This window comes from Triticum urartu, chromosome 3 (assembly GCF_003073215.2).
Source record: "Triticum urartu cultivar G1812 chromosome 3, Tu2.1, whole genome shotgun sequence".
Taxonomy (NCBI): Eukaryota; Viridiplantae; Streptophyta; class Magnoliopsida; order Poales; family Poaceae; genus Triticum; species Triticum urartu.
Genome location: NC_053024.1, coordinates 8,656,218 through 8,676,926, shown reverse-complemented (window position 1 = coordinate 8,676,926; position 20,709 = coordinate 8,656,218). Strand labels below are relative to the sequence as shown.

At 47.2% G+C, this 20,709-nt stretch overlaps 2 protein-coding genes across 6 annotated transcripts; both read left to right on the top strand.

The window, feature by feature from the left end:
- Positions 1-7,632: 7,632 nt before the first annotated feature.
- On the top strand, positions 7,633-11,321 carry LOC125542346 (beta-1,2-xylosyltransferase XYXT1-like). The gene is made up of 5 exons (XM_048705345.1): positions 7,633-8,030; positions 8,137-8,199; positions 8,364-8,471; positions 8,637-8,726; positions 9,978-11,321. Exons 1-5 carry the CDS (start codon positions 7,883-7,885, stop codon positions 11,156-11,158), a joined length of 1,590 nt encoding a protein of 529 aa, XP_048561302.1. The 5' UTR covers positions 7,633-7,882; the 3' UTR covers positions 11,159-11,321.
- A 3,362-nt stretch (positions 11,322-14,683) lies between these two features.
- On the top strand, positions 14,684-20,222 carry LOC125542345 (beta-1,2-xylosyltransferase XYXT1-like). 5 transcript variants are annotated; one of them, XM_048705343.1, is made up of 5 exons: positions 14,684-15,114; positions 15,201-15,266; positions 15,503-15,577; positions 15,687-15,758; positions 18,850-20,222. In XM_048705343.1, the coding sequence occupies exons 1-5, from the start codon at positions 14,949-14,951 to the stop codon at positions 20,034-20,036; spliced, it is 1,566 nt and encodes a 521-aa protein (XP_048561300.1). In that variant the 5' UTR covers positions 14,684-14,948; the 3' UTR covers positions 20,037-20,222. The 5 variants fall into 5 exon arrangements, with proteins under 5 accessions (XP_048561300.1, XP_048561299.1, XP_048561298.1 ...); XM_048705342.1 differs by having other exon boundaries at positions 15,684-15,758; XM_048705341.1 differs by having other exon boundaries at positions 15,198-15,266.
- The last annotated feature ends 487 nt before the right edge of the window (positions 20,223-20,709 follow it).

Below are 20,709 nucleotides of genomic sequence, written 5' to 3'. Positions count from 1 at the left end.
ATCTTCTGTTTTTGGCAAATTACTCACACTAGCACAAAACTGGCATGTGCATTTTTGCTTCTTCAGTCCATTTCTTAATTGCTTTTTTGTGGCAAGTTGCTTACATTTTTTTGCACAACTTGCCTGTGCATTTTTGGCTGGTTGCTTACACAAGCAGATAAGTTGCCTATGCATCTTCTATTTTTGGCAAATTACTCACACTAGCACAAAACTGGCATGTGCATTTTTGCTTCTTCAGTCCATTTCTTAATTTGTGAGAGCACACAGAAAAAATTGCTTACATCCAGTTTCTAGTATTGTATTTTTTTACTAACCCCATTTTTGTTTTTTCTAACAGATTATGTTCCCAGTGTTAGAGAACATCGACAAGACAAAACCTAAAACAGGCAATCGTTACTGGATTTTTAACGTGAATATAAGGGATCAACGTTATGAAACTCTTGATTCTTAGAGGACGCTCAAAAACAAGTCTTTAGATGTTTGCGCAAGGAAAATGGTTGCAAGTTTTCGGTCTCTACGGGAAGAGCATTACGCCAGTTCCCGCGTCTCGCTAGATGAGTTTGGGATTACCAACATCGACGTTCCAAAACAAAATAATGAGTAAGCATCCACTTCTTTTCACATATTTAACTATGGTTTTGTTCAGTTTTTTACAAGCGACACAATACTACATAGAGTAAGCATCCAGTTTTTTTTTCAATTTTTTGTTTAGGTTCGACTGTGGTGTTTTTGCTCTGACGATAGCAAACGGTTGGGAGGCAAGGGCTGTTCCAAAATTCACAGCTGAGGATATTCCAAACATCAGGAAACAATTGACTAACACGTGGGTTGACAACACCAACAACAATGCTCCATGGAAAACCATACTCAAGTTAGCATAGGTCAGTTTTTTCTCCCCTCACGCGCGCTACATCCATGTAAATGCATGTGTTGTTTCTTTTGCTCTTTTGTGAATTTTTGGAGTGCCGGGGGAGGAGTTGCCTGTGTAACAACTTGGACCAGGCAACTCTATTGCATAAACAGGCAATTTAAGCTTTAATTTGAGGCAAGTTATTCAGAAGAACCCATAAAAGACAAATGAAAGACAAATAGTATGATCATTACATAACCAGGGAATTGTTGCATTTTATAGCATTGCAGAATCTTATGTATGTAAGTTTTCGACTATTATGGGGAGGGCAAGGGTGTTTGCGGGGCAATTCAAAGCACACAATAGGCAACTCAAAACTTATAACCAGGCAACTCAAAACTCTAGTGTGAGGCAAGTCAGCCACAAGAAACCGTAAACCATAAATAATAGTTTAGGATGTTCAAACATACAGACCCACAAATAGTTTAACTCGTCAATGCCATTCGACACATCTTTTTCAGCCATCTGGTCACTGTGTGACCATTACACCAATCTGGTCGGGCAGCTTGCACCATTGTGGTTAAAAGAACCACAATAGCTGCACTTGTTCTTTCTCTTCGGATGCAGCTCAAGTGCTGATTGAATTCTTTTTGACTTTGCCCTCCCTTTTGTTGTTGATTTTGGAGGGTCTCTAGGAATTGCAGGGCCAAGTGTGGTAGCAGGTCTTCCAAACTTTGGTTCAACCATCATAGTACCTTGTGCGGCTGCAACAGCTGCATGTAGAGATGCCATACTGAGCGGCTGGTGCGCATATCCACCAGGAGCTTGCGCAGTAGGAGATGAAATTGCATTGGCATTTTCTTCTTGTGTTGTTGAAGACCCTGGATGCTGCCCAATCCAGCCATCCAGTGTTGCTGTTGATGCAGGCAATGGTGCCAGTCCAGGACCAGCCACATAGGTTGTGTTTGCTGCGTTAGGCCCCCGCGGTGGTTGTATAGCCCCCATAGTTTGTGGTGTAGGCCAAATTGCTGGTCTAGGACCCATAGGAGGTCGCGCAGCTCCTCTTAGCGCTTGCACAGGCCTTGTCATTGTTGAGCCCCTTGAAAGGTGCGGCGCTGCTCCACTGTTCAGTGGCACATATCCTGACAGTTGCTGTACAGGCCGGCAGCCTTGTGTGGGAGGGCTCATGGGTAGTGGTATAGCCCCTTTTTGCGTCGCTGCAGCCCCGAATGCTGTTTGTTGGTGTCCATCCTCACTCATAGAGTTGCCAGTTAGGTTTGGCACGTTTTTTCTCCGCGTTGCAGAAGTAGGTCGCTGCTGCCTAGGTCCAGAAGAGGTTTGTGCAGGTTCATCACGACGCACTGCAGGGCCACTAGTTGCCTGAGTGTTTCTCGGTGGTGGCGCAGAAGTAGGTCGCTGCTGCCTAGGTCCAGAAGGGGCTTGTGAAGGCCCTCCAGGACGCACCGCAGGGCCACCAGTTGCCAGAGAGTTACTCGGTTGTGGTGCAGAACCATCAACTGATGGTGGAGGACCACCAGAGGGCCCACTTGTTGGTGCTGTCGGTTTCTTTTTCTTTGACATGTTGAGATTTTTGATTTCATGACGCGCACCACGCATATGTTTCTTTACAATATCCATCGCAGCATCTGACGCACTAGCAACCCGGGCAATACTACCAAAATCCATCATCAAATTTGCATGCCTGAGTTCCTTTTTTGATTGTGGTGGCATCTCATCAGGTTGCTCTTCGACAGCAGGGGGTGCGTTGGGAATTGCCATAGGTGTCCATCTTCTAAGTATGTACTGCGCTAGGATTTCATCAACACCAAGTTGGTTGAAAACTTTCAAGATATGGCAGCAAAGCATGCCGTCCCTCTCAATCTTGCAGCAGTCACATCTGTAGTCTCCAGCACTAGCTTCCACCGTGACAAAATAGCCCCTAGAACCATATTTGGCAACCCACTCTTGATTGGGGTAAACCTCATACAAGTTTTCACCATGCGATCGCACATTGTACCTTGTAGTCAACTGAAACTCATCACGAAACTTCTCGTACAAGTCCCTAGTATACGAACCGTACGCCTGCTTCTCTATTGGGTAAGATGACCACATTTCAGTCTGTAAATGTCCTGGCCTGTAGTCTTTTGAACCCTCCCGGACTAGTATGTGTGTTGGATTTTCTGATATTGCTTCACAAAGTTCAAAATGGACTTGTGTGGGTTCACATATCGCTTAAGGACAGCGTTGAACCCCTCGCTGCGTTGAGTTGACTGCAAGAAAGGGAAGAATTGGTGCTTGAAGTAGCATGGCACCCATGTCTCTCTGTACTTGTATAGATTCTCGAAGTGGGAGTCAGTCATAGCCTCATACTTCATCATCAGCTCACACCACCCTGCCTCAAATTCTTCCGGCGTCAAGCTGAAGTCAACACAGTTGTTGAAATCTTTGGACAAGCCAGGGTTTCGCCCCAGCAATCCTCCAAGCTTTTCTTGTGCTTTTTTCATAATATGCCAGCGGCAACAGCGGTGCACACTTGTAGGAAAGATCTTTTTAATTGACTGTGCCATTGCGATGTCTTGGTCGGTTATGATGTTGGTGGGTGTTACATTATGCATTGCCTCAAGGAAGGTCTGGAATAGCCAATCAAAGCTCGATGCCAACTCTTGCCTAACAAAGCCACAACCCAACATGAACGACTGCCCATGCCTGTTAATCCCAATGAATGGCGCAAAGGGCATGTTGTACATGTTAGTCATATACGTTGTGTCAAAGGAGATACAATCATGATAAGATTCCACGTACGCCTTCCTTGCTGCACCATCGACCCAGAAAATATTCTCAACCCTGTCTTCCTCATCATATTTTATCTTGTAAAAAAATCTGGATCCTCTCTCTGCTGATCTTTAAAGTAAGCAACTGTCTCTATCATATCCCCTTCTTTTGTATCATCCTTGTTCAAGAGCGTCTTGAGGTTTGTAATGTGTTTAGTGTCATAAGGTACAATGAGTTTTGTCCCATAGAAATCTGACATGATGTGCATCATACGACCTGTTGACATGAAGTCACAATGGTGGTCAATACTTTTTCTACACAAAAACAGTGCCAAAAATAGTTTCTTTTCTGTTTTCAGCAAAGCAACTCAAATGCAAAGCTTGGGCAATTCATGAAGCTATACAAGAACTACAACCCATATGCCCCAGGCAACACATGAGCAAAATACACAAAACAAACCAGGGGGGTAACTATGCATTTAGTGAGCAATACAAATTTCAATCATAGGCAAGTTGACCCCATCCAGAAACAAGTACTATTGTACATTTTAGCTACAAAGAGACTAACCATAGGAAAGTTCAGATTCAACACCAAATTTGTTTTATAAAAAAACTAGGCAAGCAGGAACTTTGCATTGAGCAACAAACAGGTAAACATTAGGCAAGTCCAGCATCCAGAAACAAATCAGACATTTTATGTCTTTTTTGTACTGTTGTAAGCAATTTAGTGGCACTATCAAGCAACTAAGGCATTTGTTTGAAGCAAATCAGTGACATGTTTCAAGCAAAAACAGGTACTTGTTGATAGGCTAAGAAACACACAACCAGTAGGCATGTCCAGGATCTTAAAGTTAGAAGATAGGGGGAAGGTGGGTGTGGTTCAATACCTGTAGTTAAATTGCAGTTATGAAGATGAGTAAGGAAGGCCCTTTCTTCTGGCGGGATCCCTTGGTGTGATCGAAAATACTTAGTCAAACATGGCTTGTCAACCAACGGATGGTTGTGCTCGCTAACAAAGTAGATCACTTCCCATCTGCCATCTATTACCTTCACAATCATCTTAGCTTTACAATCAGTTTGCACAATTTTATCTCTTTTTCATTTCTTGCTCCTCCTTTTGCCTTTACTATCATCATCAAGAAAGACAATAGCCTCATCTTCATTATCATCTTTTGCTTGCTCAACAATGTCATCTAGCACGGGAATCTTTTCTGCCCCTCCGTCATCAACATCAGGCTTCCGAAACTTGTTGCAAACAAACTGTTGTTTTATCAACTCCCCGGTTTTGAGATCCTTCCTTGAACTATTCATTTTGATTGAAAACCCCATTTGCAAGGAATATGCATTGTAATGCACCTGGGCATCTTCCAAAGTATCGAACCTCATACCCACGTAAGGCTCCTTGGGCTGTGACCAAGCCTCATCATCATTTTCAGCACCCAAACCATTACCAACAGTGCCACCGGTATCACCTGCAGCACCTGAGCGATCAAGGGTATGAGCATCACTCCCAGCTGCTATAGCTGCAGGTACTTGTGTACTGCCCGGAGCACAGCCCCCATGACTTGACTGCCCATCTATCTCCATTGCTTCTGTAGCAGCACCATCGACTCTTTGGATGATAGGGGGATTAGGTGATTCCGCCACAAATTCTGCATTTCCAGCAGCATGTTGTGTACAGTATAATGGATCATCATTATTTTCAGCTGGTTCTTCATTCAGGTCAATCATTGTCAACCTGTTTATTTATTGAGAATATGGGAAAAAGTAAAGCAAGTCAGCAGAGGAATGCAAGCAAATAGCACAGTAAATACAGGCAAGCCAATAGCTCACCCACCAAAGCACACAAAAATAGCTCAATCATGTTCAACCTGTGCATTTTTTCAACCAGAAAAATTAAAGCAATTTTTACGTTGTTGAGGCAAGCTAGTATCACACTAAACTCAGGCAAGCAAAGAACACAGCAACGCAAGCACACCAGATTCACAAGATAGCAATTGAACATAACCAGGCAATTCAAAGTTCACTATCAGGCAACCCAAACCATATAATCAGGCAAGTCAAACTATATATGCCAGGCAATATATTATTTTCAGGATATGCATGGTTTTTTTTGTATTAATGAACCATGTTTGTACATATAAACATAACATAGGCTTTTTGTTTTTTGTGTTTCATAATATATTTTTCTTATTTTATTTTTCTTTAAACGCAGGCAACATTTGATTTTGGGGAAGCAAGCATACTGCCATAGAAGTGCTACTTTGAAGTGTCTTCAGAATGGAATTCACTCCCAATTCAGAGAGATTAGAGCATGTTTAGTGTTAGGAAAAACTTAAGTTAGAATTATGGGCATGATTGCTCTTTTATATTCAGACTATTTCTGCTTTCAGTACTTATGTTTGTGTGTTAGAAAGAACTTAAGTTGACATTTTTAGGTTTCATCTTTTACAGCAGCAAGTTTGTGTGTTTTTGGATATGCTTAGTATGTTTTGAAGTAATGTTTCGCAGCTGAGATAGTTGTTGGTATATGGATTTTCTTGTTGGCTTTTTCCTTCTTTTGCAGGATGAAATACTAATAATTTTGCCACTGTATCCTGGCAACTTTCCAACTTTTTTTGGATCATGGTGAAGGATATGATACAACAAAGGTAAATTGTACTACGCAACTGTCTCTTGTTTTTTAGTTGCAAGTTTAGTTACATTTATTTTCTTCTAGTGTGTTTTCACTATCGAAATCAAGGAATAATGGAAACAAATGTCCAAGAGGAATCTTTTTCTAGTTTCTTCAAGAGTTGCCTTGACATCATTATGCTTTTTTGCTTAATCCTATAATGTAAGTTGCTCCAATAAGCCATAGTGATGTTAGTATTCATTGTCTTATAAGTTTCAAAAGTGTTCATGTTTTGCCATGGCATAAGTTTTCAAAGTTTTGTGCAGACATATACTTAGTTGCCTCATTATAGCACTGTTTTTGCTCAAACAGAATGTTTATTTTTGCACGGTTATAAGCAATTAATAGAACCGGAACACATCAGAAATAGATCATGATCTGTTTGTTTCTCATCCTCTTATAAGTACTGTTTTTTGCTCAGTTGTTTTTCTTGCTTAAGGCATTATATTTTCCTAATATTCTTGTCAGCATTTACTATCAGCACCTACAGATTTATAAATGTGTTCATATGCAACAGATTTGCAAATAGATTTTGAAAACTGGGAAGAAATATGATGCTTAACATCAGACTAAATTTGCCCAAATCAGGGGGCTGAAACTTGCCCAAACAGCAGACTAAACATACTTAACATCACATCTTTTTTACACAATGTTTTGCACAACTGAAGCCTTGTACAAATCGTGGGGAAAGAGGAAGGGGATCTGGAAGATGAGCTAAATCTAACCTTTTTGCCTTGTTTTTTTGCCTTTTTGCAAGGCAATCAGGAACAAGGCGCCTAGAGAAGAAACATCAATGGAGCCGCCATTGGATGGCTGTGATGGTTTTCTTAGATCTGGAAGTGGTGAGGGGAAGGGCGTGCTGTCCTTCTTTGCTTGGGAGAGAAGAAGATGGGGCTGGGGGTTAGGTGAGGAGAAAGGAGAAAAGAAGATGCACAGGGGTGGGGGAGGGATCGGACGAAAGGGAGGACCAGGTGATTTGCCCGCTCGATGTGTGGCTGCGGGAATCAGGAGCGGGGGCCAGGTACTTTCCTATCCTGAACAGAAGGGACAGAAAATTACCTTTTCTGGATGGCTGCCAGGAAACGCTAGGGAGCACCCGACTGCTTCCTAGACGCTCCCGTAAAATAAACCAGCGACGTGCCTAAGTACAAGTGATGATGGACAGATCACGGGCCCAACCAACCCCCAATCATAGGCCGACCTCGCCCAGGCACGAGCAACTATCCGGCCTCGTCGCCGGTCAACCGCCGGTGCAAATTGGTTGCTCTCCCAAGGGTGCAACTGCGAAAGGTGCCACCTGGTCAGATGGGTACAAAAGGGAAGGGAGGAGAAAGCCAGCAGCAGCCTCAAGCCAAGTCCTACACCGCAACTACGCCTCCCGCATTTCTGTCCCCGTCTCTCTTCTATCTTCATGTAAAGTTGTCTACCGTCGACGAAGAAACAAGGGGCGGAGGAAGAGAAGAAGAAGAAAGCTCGACCGCGTCGCCGGCCTCGTGCGCGGTGACGGAACAGGTCGCCGGTCGCACGAGAGGATTGCCTGTTGTGTACACGCCGAGGTGCCGGCCAGGAGGGACAGAGGAAAGGGAGATGGGCGCCGGCGAGGGGAAGCATGGGAAGGGGCTGGTGAGGAGCTGGGCGCAGAGGTACCTCAACCTCGGCTTCGTCGCCGGCTTCCTGCTCGTGCTCCTGGCCTACATCGTCGTCACCCAGCAGTTCGTCATCACCTCACCGGAAGGTACGTACAGTACGCACGTGGTTGACCGACCAACAAATCTTCCCTCGCGCCTAGCTAGCACGTCGCTCGACTGTTCCATTGCTTAATTCTCCATGTACATCTGCAGCTGTGCCCACGATGACGCCGCACCGGAAGCAGGCGATCAGCGCTCCCGGCGCCGGCGAAACAGGTGAGGATTCGATTCACGCTACGTCCTAGTAGTTCCCAATCAAAATTAATTTACTACTCGGTTAAGAATTCGTTCCAAGTCAGCATGTTGGGAACGTCGATCGATCTGCTCATGCGTCCGCTTTGTTACTGATCTGATCGCGCCATGGTAATCTCCTAATCCAGGGACGCCGGAGGCTCGAGTAGAGGAGAAGGCGGAGACGAAACCTGTGGACGCTTCTTCCGGTGATGAAACTCCAAATGAGGAGGAGCAGCAGCAGCAGCAACAGCCGGGTAAATGCATACATATACTCCGATTACAAGCTGCTTCAGACTTCACCAGTGGCATAGTATTCTCGTATCTTCTCCTAGTAGAAGTAGAACGGTTGATCTCTACCTGCATTTTCAAATGAATTGATGGATGGAACAATGAACGAAAGCGAGCCGTTGTTTTGCCAGATGCGGAGCCGGAATGGAAGAAGCCGGAAGACACGGTGGCGACGGAGCAAGAGCCCCCCAAAAGAGACGACACCGCTGCCGAACCGCTCGGTACGTCCCAATATTCATTCCCCTAATTAAACAAGCAAAATCAATGTGCTGTGATGTGATGACGCATTTGTTCCTGCTCGGAAATACTGTATATAAATGTCTTGATTCGATTCGATTAGCTTCCGGACGTATGTCTACGTACGTGTATGGCCACTAGCATGTTTGGACCATCATTCATGTTATTTAATCATTCTTTTTTACTATTTCCTTCGTATCAAAATTCTTATCTTAAATTTGTCTAAATACGGATGTATCAAGTCACGCTTTAGTATTAGATACATCCGTATCTAGACAGATCTAAGACAAAAATTTTGGGACGGAGTATGAAACTAGGCAATTGCCATATTTTAAGCTGGGCCCCTCAAGTGTGAAAATCATCTGCATTTTGTCCCTTGTTCCACTCGGAGCTGTTTTGACAATGACGTGGCAGCAGTTTCGCATGCATGCATGGCAACCGAATAAGCTGTTTTCCTTATAATAAAAAGGGGGGAAATACGATGTAAATGTTCTAGTAATTAATAAGTAACTGAAAAAAATATGATGAATTTATAAAAGCAAAAGAACAAAGAACAAAGTTTGGGAAGCTATGTAATTCTTGGGATTCGTCAATACTAGGTTTGCTTTCTCACTCTGTTTCATTTTCAAAATATTCATACTTTTCTATAACTTTTGTTTGTTATTACGTCTTTTTTCTTCTTCTAAAATTGCACTTTCGTTCTTCAGTTTTCCAACTTTACATTTCCACCATGTTTTCTACTAAATCTTCAACTTTTTTCCTACTAAATTTTCATTGAGAACTTGTAGTCTCCAAACAAATAACATTTTCATATTTATGTCCTATCTTCAAAAAAAAATTCCTCTATTTTTTCAATTGAATTGAGTTTTTAAATAATATTTATGCTTTTCCCAAAGAATTTTCAATGGGGCATCGGACCAAGTGTTGACTACTTTGGGGAATTTAGGGACTTTTGTGTTGAAATGTTCTAGCATCGGACCTAACAACACCAACCAAGTATGAGAAAGTCTTGGGTGGAAAGAAAAGTTGACCACTTACGGGACTTCACAACACAAAAGTTAGTTGATTTTTCCTGATTTAGTTCCAGGATTTAATTTGATTTATCAGTGCATCTTCAACAAAAATGGTCGATTAATCATTCTTTTTTGCTGATTGGAATTTTCTTTATATTTTCACAAGGAAGGAAATGCTTCATGATTTGTGTATCTTTTGCTCATCTTTTGTGTGCTATACAGACAACGGCAAAGTGGTGTGCACCACGGAGGGCCCCTTCTCCGACACGTGCGACGTCTTCGGCGACGTCCGGACCAACGGCACGGCGCACACCGTCACCCTCGTCCCGGCGACCCAGACGGAGAGCCGGGAGTGGAAGATCCAGCCCTACGCCCGCCGCACCATGTCCGGCATCTCGGAGGTCACGGTGACGCAGCTCGACTCGACCTCGGCGGAGTACCCGGCGCCGGCGTGCACGGTGACGCACAACATACCGGGCATCGTGTTCGCGCTCGGCGGCCTCACGGGCAACTACTTCCACGACTTCAGCGACGCGCTGGTGCCGCTGTTCATCGCGTCGCGGCGGTACGGTGGTGAGGTCCAGCTCCTGGCCAGCAACATCCAGCCGTGGTGGCTCGGCAAGTACGAGGCCGTGGTGCGGCGGCTTTCCAAGTACGACGTCGTGGACCTCGACCATGACGATCAGATCCGGTGCTTCCCGAGCGTCACCGTCGGGCTCCGCATGCACAAGGAGTTCGACATCGTGCCGGAGCTGGTCCCCGGCGGCACACCCCTCTCCATGGTCGACTTCACCGCCTTCCTCCGCGAGACATACTCCCTGCCGCGCGTCGCGCCCGTCAGCTTGATGAAGGGCATCAGCCCGCCGGAGGACCAGGAGAAGAGGAAGCCGCGGCTGATGCTGCTCCACCGTGGCCACTACCGGAAGTTCGTGAACGTGCCGGAGATCGTGAAGGCGGCGGAGAATGCCGGGTTCGAGGTGGCCATAGCGGACCCGCGGTTCGACGTGCAGGTGGAGGAGCTGGCCCGGTCGGTGAACTCGTTCGACGTGCTGCTGGGCGTGCACGGCGCCGGGCTGACCAACGCAGTGTTCATGCCCACAGGGGCGGTGGTGATCCAGGTGGTGCCGTACGGCAATCTTGAGCGGATGGCGAAGGTGGACTTCGGCGACCCCGTGGCGGACATGGGGCTCCGGTACCTCGAGTACAGCATCACGTCGGAGGAGAGCACGCTGCTGGAGATGCTGGGGCCGGACCACCCCGTGATCAAGGACCCGGAGTCGGTGCACCGGAGCGGCTGGGACAAGGTCGCCGAGTACTACCTCGGCAAGCAGGACGTGCGCGTCGACGTGGAGCGCTTCGCGCCCACGCTCGCGTTGGCCATCGAACATCTCCGGCAGAAGTAGAAGATTGCATCGGCCACAGAGAATTTGTTTTTTTTTTGTTGGTACAAATTCGGGGCATTCTGCGGCCTCTGAATTGGGTGGAGCATACATACATAGAAGAATTGCTGGTATATTGGTTGATTTATTTACCTCAAGTGAATAGAAAAATTAACTTGTTTCAATAGATGCAATGTGTTTGGTAAGGAGTTACTGAACAAATCAAGGGTTTGAAACTTCGTACTGCGCCAAAACTCAACGAAAAGTTGCATTGGAAGCTGTTAATACATCGTTTTTGCCAATTCTCACTCACATGAAAATTAATCAAGTCAACTACGGATCCATTTTGTTACTATATGTGCTCTTTTTTTCCTACTGCCAAAAGGTTTTCACACCTGTATAGGTTGGATTACTATAAAACCAGAATTGTTGGCAAAGTGATAGCAAAAAGGCTTCGTGAACAATGTCCAACCTTTTGTCGCATTGTTCGCGATAGAATTCATACATCGCCCATGTGTTGTGCACGTCCCATTTAATGTACTCCCTTCATTCCAAAATAAATAACTTAACTTTGTATTAAATTGGGACGGAGGGAGAATTTGTCAAGACTCAAGACGAATTTGGTTGGTCCTCCTTCCTCGTCATGGCAACACCTTTTTAGACTGCTTGGATTCGATCCAGCTGACGCAAGGCCCGGGACGAATACCACAGTAATCTGCCAGGACGTGGGGTATTTAGGTAGACAAGTATCTACGGGATGCCTGCAGACACTAAGTTCGAGTGGACAATAACAAAAAAAAAAGGGTTAAAAGTATCACTAAAAGTTAAAATTTTCATATGGTATCTTCATCGAGGTATGATTTCGACAAAAAACAACCTCACACGTCGCAATTGTCAAGGAAATAAAAATTGTTGTTTTTTCTCTTCATGACCAGAAAAATTAAATGTCTTTTCTTTTACTGCACTTTTGTGCGCCTTGCATGGCTAGTCATCCACCTTGTGTCCAACTTGTACCAGCATCGCAATGTCAATACGTATGGTCACCAGCTTGAATGCCTAATGGTATACCACATAAGTTTGATGCATTTAGGACATCTCCAACGCCGAGCTCAAATGAAGATGGTATCCGTGAGCGCATTGGTTCAGACCAATCTATAGATATGGGTGAGGAGCCAGCCATCCAACCGCATGCCCTAAACATCCGTCCATATCCTGCCAATTTCAAATTCAAATACATAGCGTCCAATTGCAACTAAAAGGTCGATGTTCATAGTTTTGACATGCCCGATGACAAAAGTATCCCAGTCCGACTGTCCGAGCAGAAAAAGGGGGATTTGTTGGCCCTGCTAGACCGGCTATTTGAGCCTCCACGCTCACTCAGTTGCCGGCTCCTCCTCGCCATCCGCTTCCTTCTTGGCCATCTCCAACTGCTCCTTCAAGGGCTTCAACATCCTAAGATGGACGACATGCACGACCATCCTTGCATCGGCATTCAACTCCTTCTCTTCAAGGTCAACATTTTTGAATCTCCATTGTTTCAAGTGGTAGCAATACTTGCACATGGTCTCTTGAATGGTGTATCATCGATTGCTGAGCATAATTAAGGGCTCCGTCTTCCGACCGAGGTGACCATCACCGACGTGCACGGTGACGCACCGCGTCCCGGCCATCGTGTTCACGCTCAGCGGCCTCACGGGCAACTACTTCCACGAGCTCAGCGATGCGCTGGTGCCGTTGCTCGTGGCGTCGCGGCGGTACGGCGGCGAGGTCCAGCTCCTGGCCAGCAACATTCAACTGTGGTGGCCTGGCAAGTACAAGGCCATCGTGTGGCGGCTGTCCAAGTACGACGTCATGGACCTCGACCATGACGATCAGATCCGGTGCTTCCGGATTGTCACCGTCGGGCTCCGCATGCACAAGGAGTTTGACATCGTGCCGGAGCTGGTCCCCAACGCCCCCCCCCCCCCCCCCCCCCCTCGCCCCCACCCCCCCCCCCCCCCCGCCTCCATGGTCGACTTCACCGCCTTCCTCCGCGAGGCCTACACCCTACCCCAAGCCCGCCGGAGGACCAGTAGAAGAGGAAACCGCATCTGAAGCTGCTCCACTATGGCCACTACCGGAAGTTCGTGAACGTGCCTGAGATCGTGTAGGCGGCGGAAAAGGCAGGATTCGAGGTGGCAACGGTGAGATCATCTCTCCCCACCCTTTGCCGACGCTCAAGGTGAGATTACCTTTGTCCACTCGGGGTGTCACGGTGACAACGGCATCGCCGTTGAGTGTGGGTTTCTCTGGGTCGCCACGGTGTATTCGTGATGATTTGGAGCTTCATTTGCCAACCTTGGTTGCGTCCTGTGGTGGTCCGGCCTCTCTTGTGCTTCATCTCGGCTGCTTGCTGGAGGCGTCTAGTAGCATAGTCCTGATTGCGTGTTTGGCGTGTTATGTTGGGTTTTCTTTCGATCGGTCTTTATGATTTTTTTTAGAAAAGGAGGATTATCCCCGGCCTCTGCATCTGAGCGATGCATGCAGCCATTTTATTAATTATTCACAAAGACCTTACAAAATAGTACATCAGATAGTCTGAAGGCACTATCTTAGCAACAACTATCGCTGCTGCTATCTACCTGATGAAGGAGTGCCGATGGTCCGATCCTAATACCAAACAGACATCGCACCAAGCCTAACATCTAAAGCCAGAGACCCCGACCAAGCCACATACAATCAGTCTTTATGATGATTTTCTCAACACCATGTACCGTTTGACGGTGTGGTTTTATTTATAAAGCGGAGCGAATGGCGGTTCCAAAGAAAGAAACACGGAGGTTTGGCGGTATCTGGGTCCACATTGGGTTAGCGTTGGAGAGTTGATAGGATAGGAAACGCATTAGTGGAGTGCTAATCATGAGACATGGGAGCAAGTACAGGCTGACTGACAGACAGGAACACATGTTTTCGCGCATATCCCCTCGCCGGTTGGCCAAATCTCGCGTAGACCATTACGGACCATGTACGGCGTTAACCAATGAGATCACTCCATCCAAGCAGGCAGCAGCCCATAATTCACCGCAACTCGGATTCTCATTTCTGTTCAGGAGGCCCATCCCAGGTGAGGTGAGGTGTCACTTGCTTCCTAATCTGTGCTGCAGAGCGTGTTTGTCACTGTTTCCTTTTGCACTTGTGATCGATTCGCTGGTCGCCAGTATATTTTTTTTCGTATACTAGTGGTACATTTTTGTAATACTAATGATAAAATAAAAGAAATAAAGAAAGACAGACACGTTTCGTCGGTGGAGTCACGGTCGGGATGGTTGAGACTCGAGAGTGAGATGAATGATTGGGGTCGGATGCATGGGGCAGGACGGGAGGACACATGCGTGGCCAGCGAGGTGAGGAGGGGGGGGCTCACCGCTCACGTCTCGAGTTAATTGCTCTCCATCGAGCCGCTCGGTTGGGTGCTATGTGCACTGTAGTGTACTGCTAGGGGCGTAAGTGCAAAAGGGGCCGCCCGGCTGGCCGGATGGGTACAAATGACCACCGATAAAACGAGCGGACGCGGAGGCTTTGGAACCCCAATCGAAGCCAAAGAAGTCTCCACTGCCACACTGCTTCTGCATCTGCATGCAACACCGTCTCGCTTGTAGCCTTGTGTCCCGTCCCGTCCCCAGCTATCATCTGGCTTTCTCCCACCCCATGTGAACCAGCAGCCACGCCAGTCGGCCACTCAAGGGAGCAAGAAACCCGTGCGGCGCACCGCCGGAAGGAAGGAAGGATCCAACCCGGCCGCGGCCGGTAGACAGAGGAGGAGGCGGAGGCGGAGATGGTCAGCGTCGACGCGAAGCAGGCGGCGCCGGCGGCGGGGGGGAGGGGGCTGCTGAGCAGCTGGGCGCAGAGGCACCTCAACCTGTGCTTCGTCGCCGGCTTTCTCCTCGTGCTCCTCACCTACCTCGTCGTCTCCCAGCAGTTCGCCGTCACCTCCCCCGTCGGTGCGTGCTCTTCTCCCTCCGCTACTACATCGCTCACTGTCCCAATTGGTTCCTTCTATCGGTTCTTGACTGTTCATCTGCAGCAGCTGTCCCCACGACGCCGCCGCACAGGAAGCATCAGGCCGTCAAGTCCCCCGGCGCCGGCGAAGCAGGTGAGCACCCATCGCCACCCCCTGCCCTATAATTCTCAGCCGTCCAATTTCAAGCACTACTGCTGTTAGTTCATTCGTTCCATGGAGATTAATGCCGCGCTACCTCGCCGTCCGCCCGGGCCCGGCGCCGGCGTGGTGGAAAGAAAGAACCCACACAATTAAGTCAACTTGTTCCCGTCTTTGGGAACAGTGAGGCGTGCCTCTCTGACTGATGGAATCATGGCTAAATTGACTAGGATTTACGCAAGGGGGTCGAGAAGGAGAGGGCAAGGCGGAGGCCAGACCAGCTCACGAGCAGCAGCAGCAAACGGGTAAGTAAAAATAAATATCTTCCTTCTTGCTGTCGGTGGCATGGCATGGCATGGGATGGTATGGATGGAATGAGTGAGCGAAAGGGGGCTGTGTTTTTACCAAAAGCAGGGCCGCCGAAAGCAGAGGGCCGCGCGCGCGGCGTGGGGAAGAGAGACGACGACGGTGCGGCCAAGCCGTTTGGTATGTCCAATATTCCTTCCCCCTAACTAAACTAGCAGCACAATTAGTGTGATGAGATGTCGCATTTTGTTCCTGCTCTGCTAGAAGAAAATATATACAAGCATATTGGTTTGATTCGATTCGCGTAGCTTTCGGACGTACTCTGTGTACCTACTGCCTGCTCACTAATGCTGCTATAATTGTGCTGATTCGATCCGATTAGCTTTGGGACGCACAGTATGTATCTTTTTTTTTCCGGGAGAAATAGCATTGCATTACTCAATCACAATGTCTTTACAATCATAAGATGCTATTTCCACTACTTCATCTCGACCAGCTCCTAACCAAGTCAAGGTCCTGCCTTGGGTTCTAGCAAACTTTGCTAAGCAATCACTAGCTTTATTTTGAGATCTAACTATATGAGAAATACAAGTCTTCCTTAAACCCATTAAGTGCTTAATCTCTCTAACAATAGAAGAGTAAGCTGAGCGATCCGCATCCAAGCTTGATATGAGAGAGATCACTTCGATAGAGTCCATCTCCACCACGATCGGCAACTCGCTTCACTGCAAGGCAAGGGACAAGCCTTCCATACACGCGCACAACTCCGCCTCAAGGGAGTCTCTGCACGAAAACAACACCCTGCATGACGAGAAGTTGATAGCCCCGCGATGATCACGTAAGATCATGCCCGCACCCGCTTGTTCTGACGCAACAAAAGATCCATCAGTATTCAATTTGCACCACCCCGGCTCGGGCGTAGTCCAACTCCGTTCGTCCTGATCACCAACGCTTTCCCCCCTTCTCACTGTATCTTTCCATTCGATATAAGTTTTGCCTTTGGCTGGGTCAGCCTGTGGATTCTGCTTGATACCAACCAAGGACACCAGATAGCTTTGCAGAAATCTTAGAGAGACTTCCATAGGTGGGGCAGGCTTAGCATGAACTAGCTCGTTCCGGACAAACCAACTCCTCCAGAAAATCATTAGTAACATTACGTATCTGCTGGTCACTAGTAGTACGAGTAATAATGCTGGTCACTAGTAGTACGAGTAATAATGCTGGATGCACAGTACGTATCTGTTGGTCACTAGTAGTACGAGTATTTGTATCAATTTTATACATGAAACTAGGCTATTTAACCCCCCCCCCCCCCCCCCCCCCTCAAGTGTCAAAATTGTCTGAATTTAGTCCATTCCTGTGCCAGCATCTGTTTTTTTGTGACGATAAACAATAAAAATGGGGGATAGTTTTTTCATGTGTGAATGTTTTCTATTTGTCCAAAAAAGATAGTAGCACATTTTTTGTACGGCCCCTATTTTCTACAATAATAATGCTCGACTTACAGAATAAATATACAGATGTATATGTCTTTATCCCCAATAACACCCCTTGATTTCCAAACCACCCCACCCTCCCCATTTTGATGGTGGGCCTCCATGTCATCCCGTAAGTTCCTTCCTTAAAACAAACAGTAGGAGTACAATTACCCCTTTCTACAAATTAGTTGAGTTTCAAGAAATACATGAAACTTTGACATGTCAATCTTTTTCCTTCTTTTGCATTTTTGTTCCTAGCTATTTCCCCTTTTTCATGTTTCATGTTTTTGTTCCTATTTTTGCATGAAGCCGTCCCACATCGTTGTCAAAATACTTTTCAACGGGACAAATGACCATGTCCAGACCACTTTACTTTAGGGACCATATGGATTTTTGTGATGAAGGTGTTTCTTGAATTGGACCTAACAATACCAACCAAATCTTACCACTTTAGAGTTTAGAGACTTCTCGACATAAAAATAAGTTCACGGTTTGACTATTTCAAGTAGGGGTGGAGCTAGCAACGGGTTTACGCCCTCGGCTGAGCTAGCTTAAGCGATGAACTCACACATCATTGTCAAAATACTTTTCAACGGGACAAATAACGAGTCTAGACCACTTTAGGGACCATATGGATTTTTGTGCTGAAGAAGTTCCTTGTATTGGACCTAGCACTACCAAACCTAATCTTACTACTTTAGGGACTTCTGGACATAAAAAATAGTTCACGGTTTGACTATTAAGTAGGGGTGGAGCTAGAAAATAAATCTGATGGCGTCATCTACATTACACTAGGTTCAACTTTCACAAAGAAACAACACTTGGTGCTAATTTAGTACATCCTATGCTCCTAAATGTGAGACGTTGTGGCAGTTTAAATTAAACTGTCGAAACGTCTTACATCTATAAAAACAGAGGTAGTAGGATGTAGTGAAGGATCTGTAAAAGTCATTGGGGTCAGCTGACCCAGTCCAGGCAGCTCCGTCCCTTGCGGAGCTAACAATGGGTTACGTCTGGGCTAAGCTAGCTTAATTGTTTTCCTTTCTAAGGCCTTGTACAATGCAAGGTGCTTGAAAAAATAAACCAGGCTTTCTTTAAACACTGGTGCTTATTTGTACAGGACATGCGTTTAATTAAACGTCTCTCCTATAAAAATAGGCAGCGGTGCTACGAAAAAGCCAGTTTATTTCTCTAAGCACCTTCCTAAGCGTCTAGCATTGTACAAGGCCTAAGAGGCAATTGCAGGAACGTTGTTACTAGGCTTGGGGCTACTGATTTTAAGGATATAATATTTCTGGTACTCCCTCCGTATCAAAATATAAGACGTTTTTTATACTATCATAGAGCCAAAAATCATTTTATATTTTGATACAGAGGGAGTATCGAAGTAGAGAGGCGGAGCACAAACTTTGGAATACACTCCCTTTGTTCTAAAATAAGTGTCACAACTTATTTTTGGGTAGAGGGAGTATGTTTTTGCTTCTTCATGAAAAGGATATAAATTTGTGCATAGGTCACCTAAAGATTCTTGTGTAGCTAAGTCGATGTATTGAGTTGTCTAATGCCCTCATTTTAAGATACGCGCACAACATGGAATCAAAATTAGACCGGACGGTTAACATCATCAGCCAAGATGTAATATGCACGTGCAAATCAATTATATGAAGGAAGAGAAATGCAGTTTAAGACTTGATTCATTTGCATGGCACATATCAATTAATTTCACTTGATCAATAAAATGCTCAATGATCAGTGAAGCTGACAAATCACTGTGCCTTTTTTTTTTTGAGCAGACAACGGCAAGGTGGTGTGCATCGCGAGCCCCTACTCCTACACCTGCGACGTCTTCGGTGACGTCCGGACCAACGGCACGGCGCACACCGTCACCCTCGTGCCGGCGACGTCCCGACCAGAGCGCCGGGAGTGGAGCATCCAGGCCTACGCCCGCTTCAACATGACCGGCATCCCCAACGTCACGGTGACGCAGCTCGACTCGACGTCCGCGCTGTCCCCGGCGCCCGCGTGCACGGTCACGCACCGCGTCCCGGCCATCGTGCTCGCGCTCGGCGGCCACCTGGGCAACTACTTCCACGACTTCAGCGACGCGCTCGTGCCGCTCTTCGTGGCGTCGCGCCGGTACGGCGGCGAGGTCCAGCTCCTGGCCGGCAACATCCAGCCCTGGTGGCTCGGCAAGTACGAGGCCGTCGTGCGGCGGCTGACAAAGTACGACGTCCTGGACCTCGACCACGACGATCAGATCCGCTGCTTCCGGCACGTCACCGTCGGCCTCAACATGCACAAGGAGTTCAACATCGTGCCGGAGCTGGTCCCCGGCGGCGTCCCGCTCTCCATGCTCAACTTCACCGCCTTCCTCCGCGAGACCTACTCCCTGCCGCGCGCCGCTCCCATCCGCCTGACTAATAAGAAGAGCAGCCCGCCGGTGGACGGGAAGAAGATGAAGAAGCCGCGGCTGATGCTGCTCGACCGGGGCCACTACCGGAAGCTCGTCAACGTGCCGGAGATCGTCAAGGCGGCCGAGAAGGCCGGGTTCGAGGTGACCATCGCGGACCCGCGGTTTAACGTGCGCGTCAAAGAGCTGGCCCTCTCCGTGAACTCGTTCGACGTGCTGCTCGGCGTGCACGGCGCCGGGCTGACCAACTCGGCGTTCCTGCCGCCGGGGGCGGTGGTGATCCAGGTGGTGCCCTACGGCAAGCTGGAGCCGATGGCGCAGAGGGAATTCGGCGACCCCGCGGCCAACATGGGGCTCCGGTACCTCGAGTACAGCATCTCCGTGGAGGAGAGCACGCTGCTGGAGACGCTGGGGCCTGACCACCCCGCGATCAAGGATCCGGATTCCGTCCACCGGAGCGGGTGGGACAAGGTCGCCGAGTACTACCTTGGCAAGCAGAACGTGCGCGTCGACGTCCAAAGGTTCGCGCCGACGCTCGCGCTCGCGCTCGACCATCTCCGGCAACAGTAGCTAGGGTTACATGCCTGTGAGGGATGACGACAGAGACCGTTTGTACATCCGCTAGCTGCAAAGGAGTTCACATTTTCTTTCTTGGTGGAGATAATACATATAGGAAAAAGTTGGTACTATATTGGTCGATTTATATTTTACCGAAGTGAATAGAAACTTACCGACATGTCTGGTTGGTAAAAACAACGAGCCTCGTCGTTGATTTTCATTAATTAGAGAAACCGCGACATGTTCTAGAAAGCATCAATGTATCATCATAAAACAAAGCAAAGGAAAGGCGCACATGCCAAACAGCTATACCTGCTAGCCAAGTAGAAAAAGCAGACACTCTATAGCACTACTGGATGCAAGCAGAGTCAGTCAGCAAACACATCAGAAAGTTGTTATTTAAACTAACACAGATCTTTCGGGAGCTTAAGGAATGATGCCGCAAAGACCATGAACAAGAAGGCTTCGGGCAACACCTTCTTGATCCTCAGCACCCCAGCTTTAGTTACGCTTCTGTCTTTGCTTTTTCTGCAATATGCTCCAAGATTTAAAAATCAAACACAGAAAACCACAAAAGATGGATCATTAGGAAATATTCGATCAAAACAAGCGTTATTTCTTGTTTTTCGGATTGTCCAGCATATATTGGCCCCCCTTCTAAGCACTAGGCGGCTTTGGTTCCTAA

What these genes read in the sequence shown, in the direction of transcription:
- LOC125542345 (XM_048705340.1), top strand. Translation starts at nt 14,949, where the DNA reads ATGGTCAGCGTCGACGCGAAGCAGGCGGCGCCGGCGGCGGGGGGGAGG. An exon ending in CGCCGTCACCTCCCCCGTCG is followed by an intron (nt 15,115 to 15,197) that starts GTGCGTGCTCTT and finishes GTTCATCTGCAG; the next exon opens with CAGCTGTCCCCACGACGCCG. An exon ending in CGAGCAGCAGCAGCAAACGG is followed by an intron (nt 15,578 to 15,683) that starts GTAAGTAAAAAT and finishes TTTTACCAAAAG; the next exon opens with CAGGGCCGCCGAAAGCAGAG.
- LOC125542346 (XM_048705345.1), top strand. Translation starts at nt 7,883, where the DNA reads ATGGGCGCCGGCGAGGGGAAGCATGGGAAGGGGCTGGTGAGGAGCTGG. An exon ending in TCCCGGCGCCGGCGAAACAG is followed by an intron (nt 8,200 to 8,363) that starts GTGAGGATTCGA and finishes CTCCTAATCCAG; the next exon opens with GGACGCCGGAGGCTCGAGTA. An exon ending in GCAGCAGCAGCAACAGCCGG is followed by an intron (nt 8,472 to 8,636) that starts GTAAATGCATAC and finishes TTGTTTTGCCAG; the next exon opens with ATGCGGAGCCGGAATGGAAG.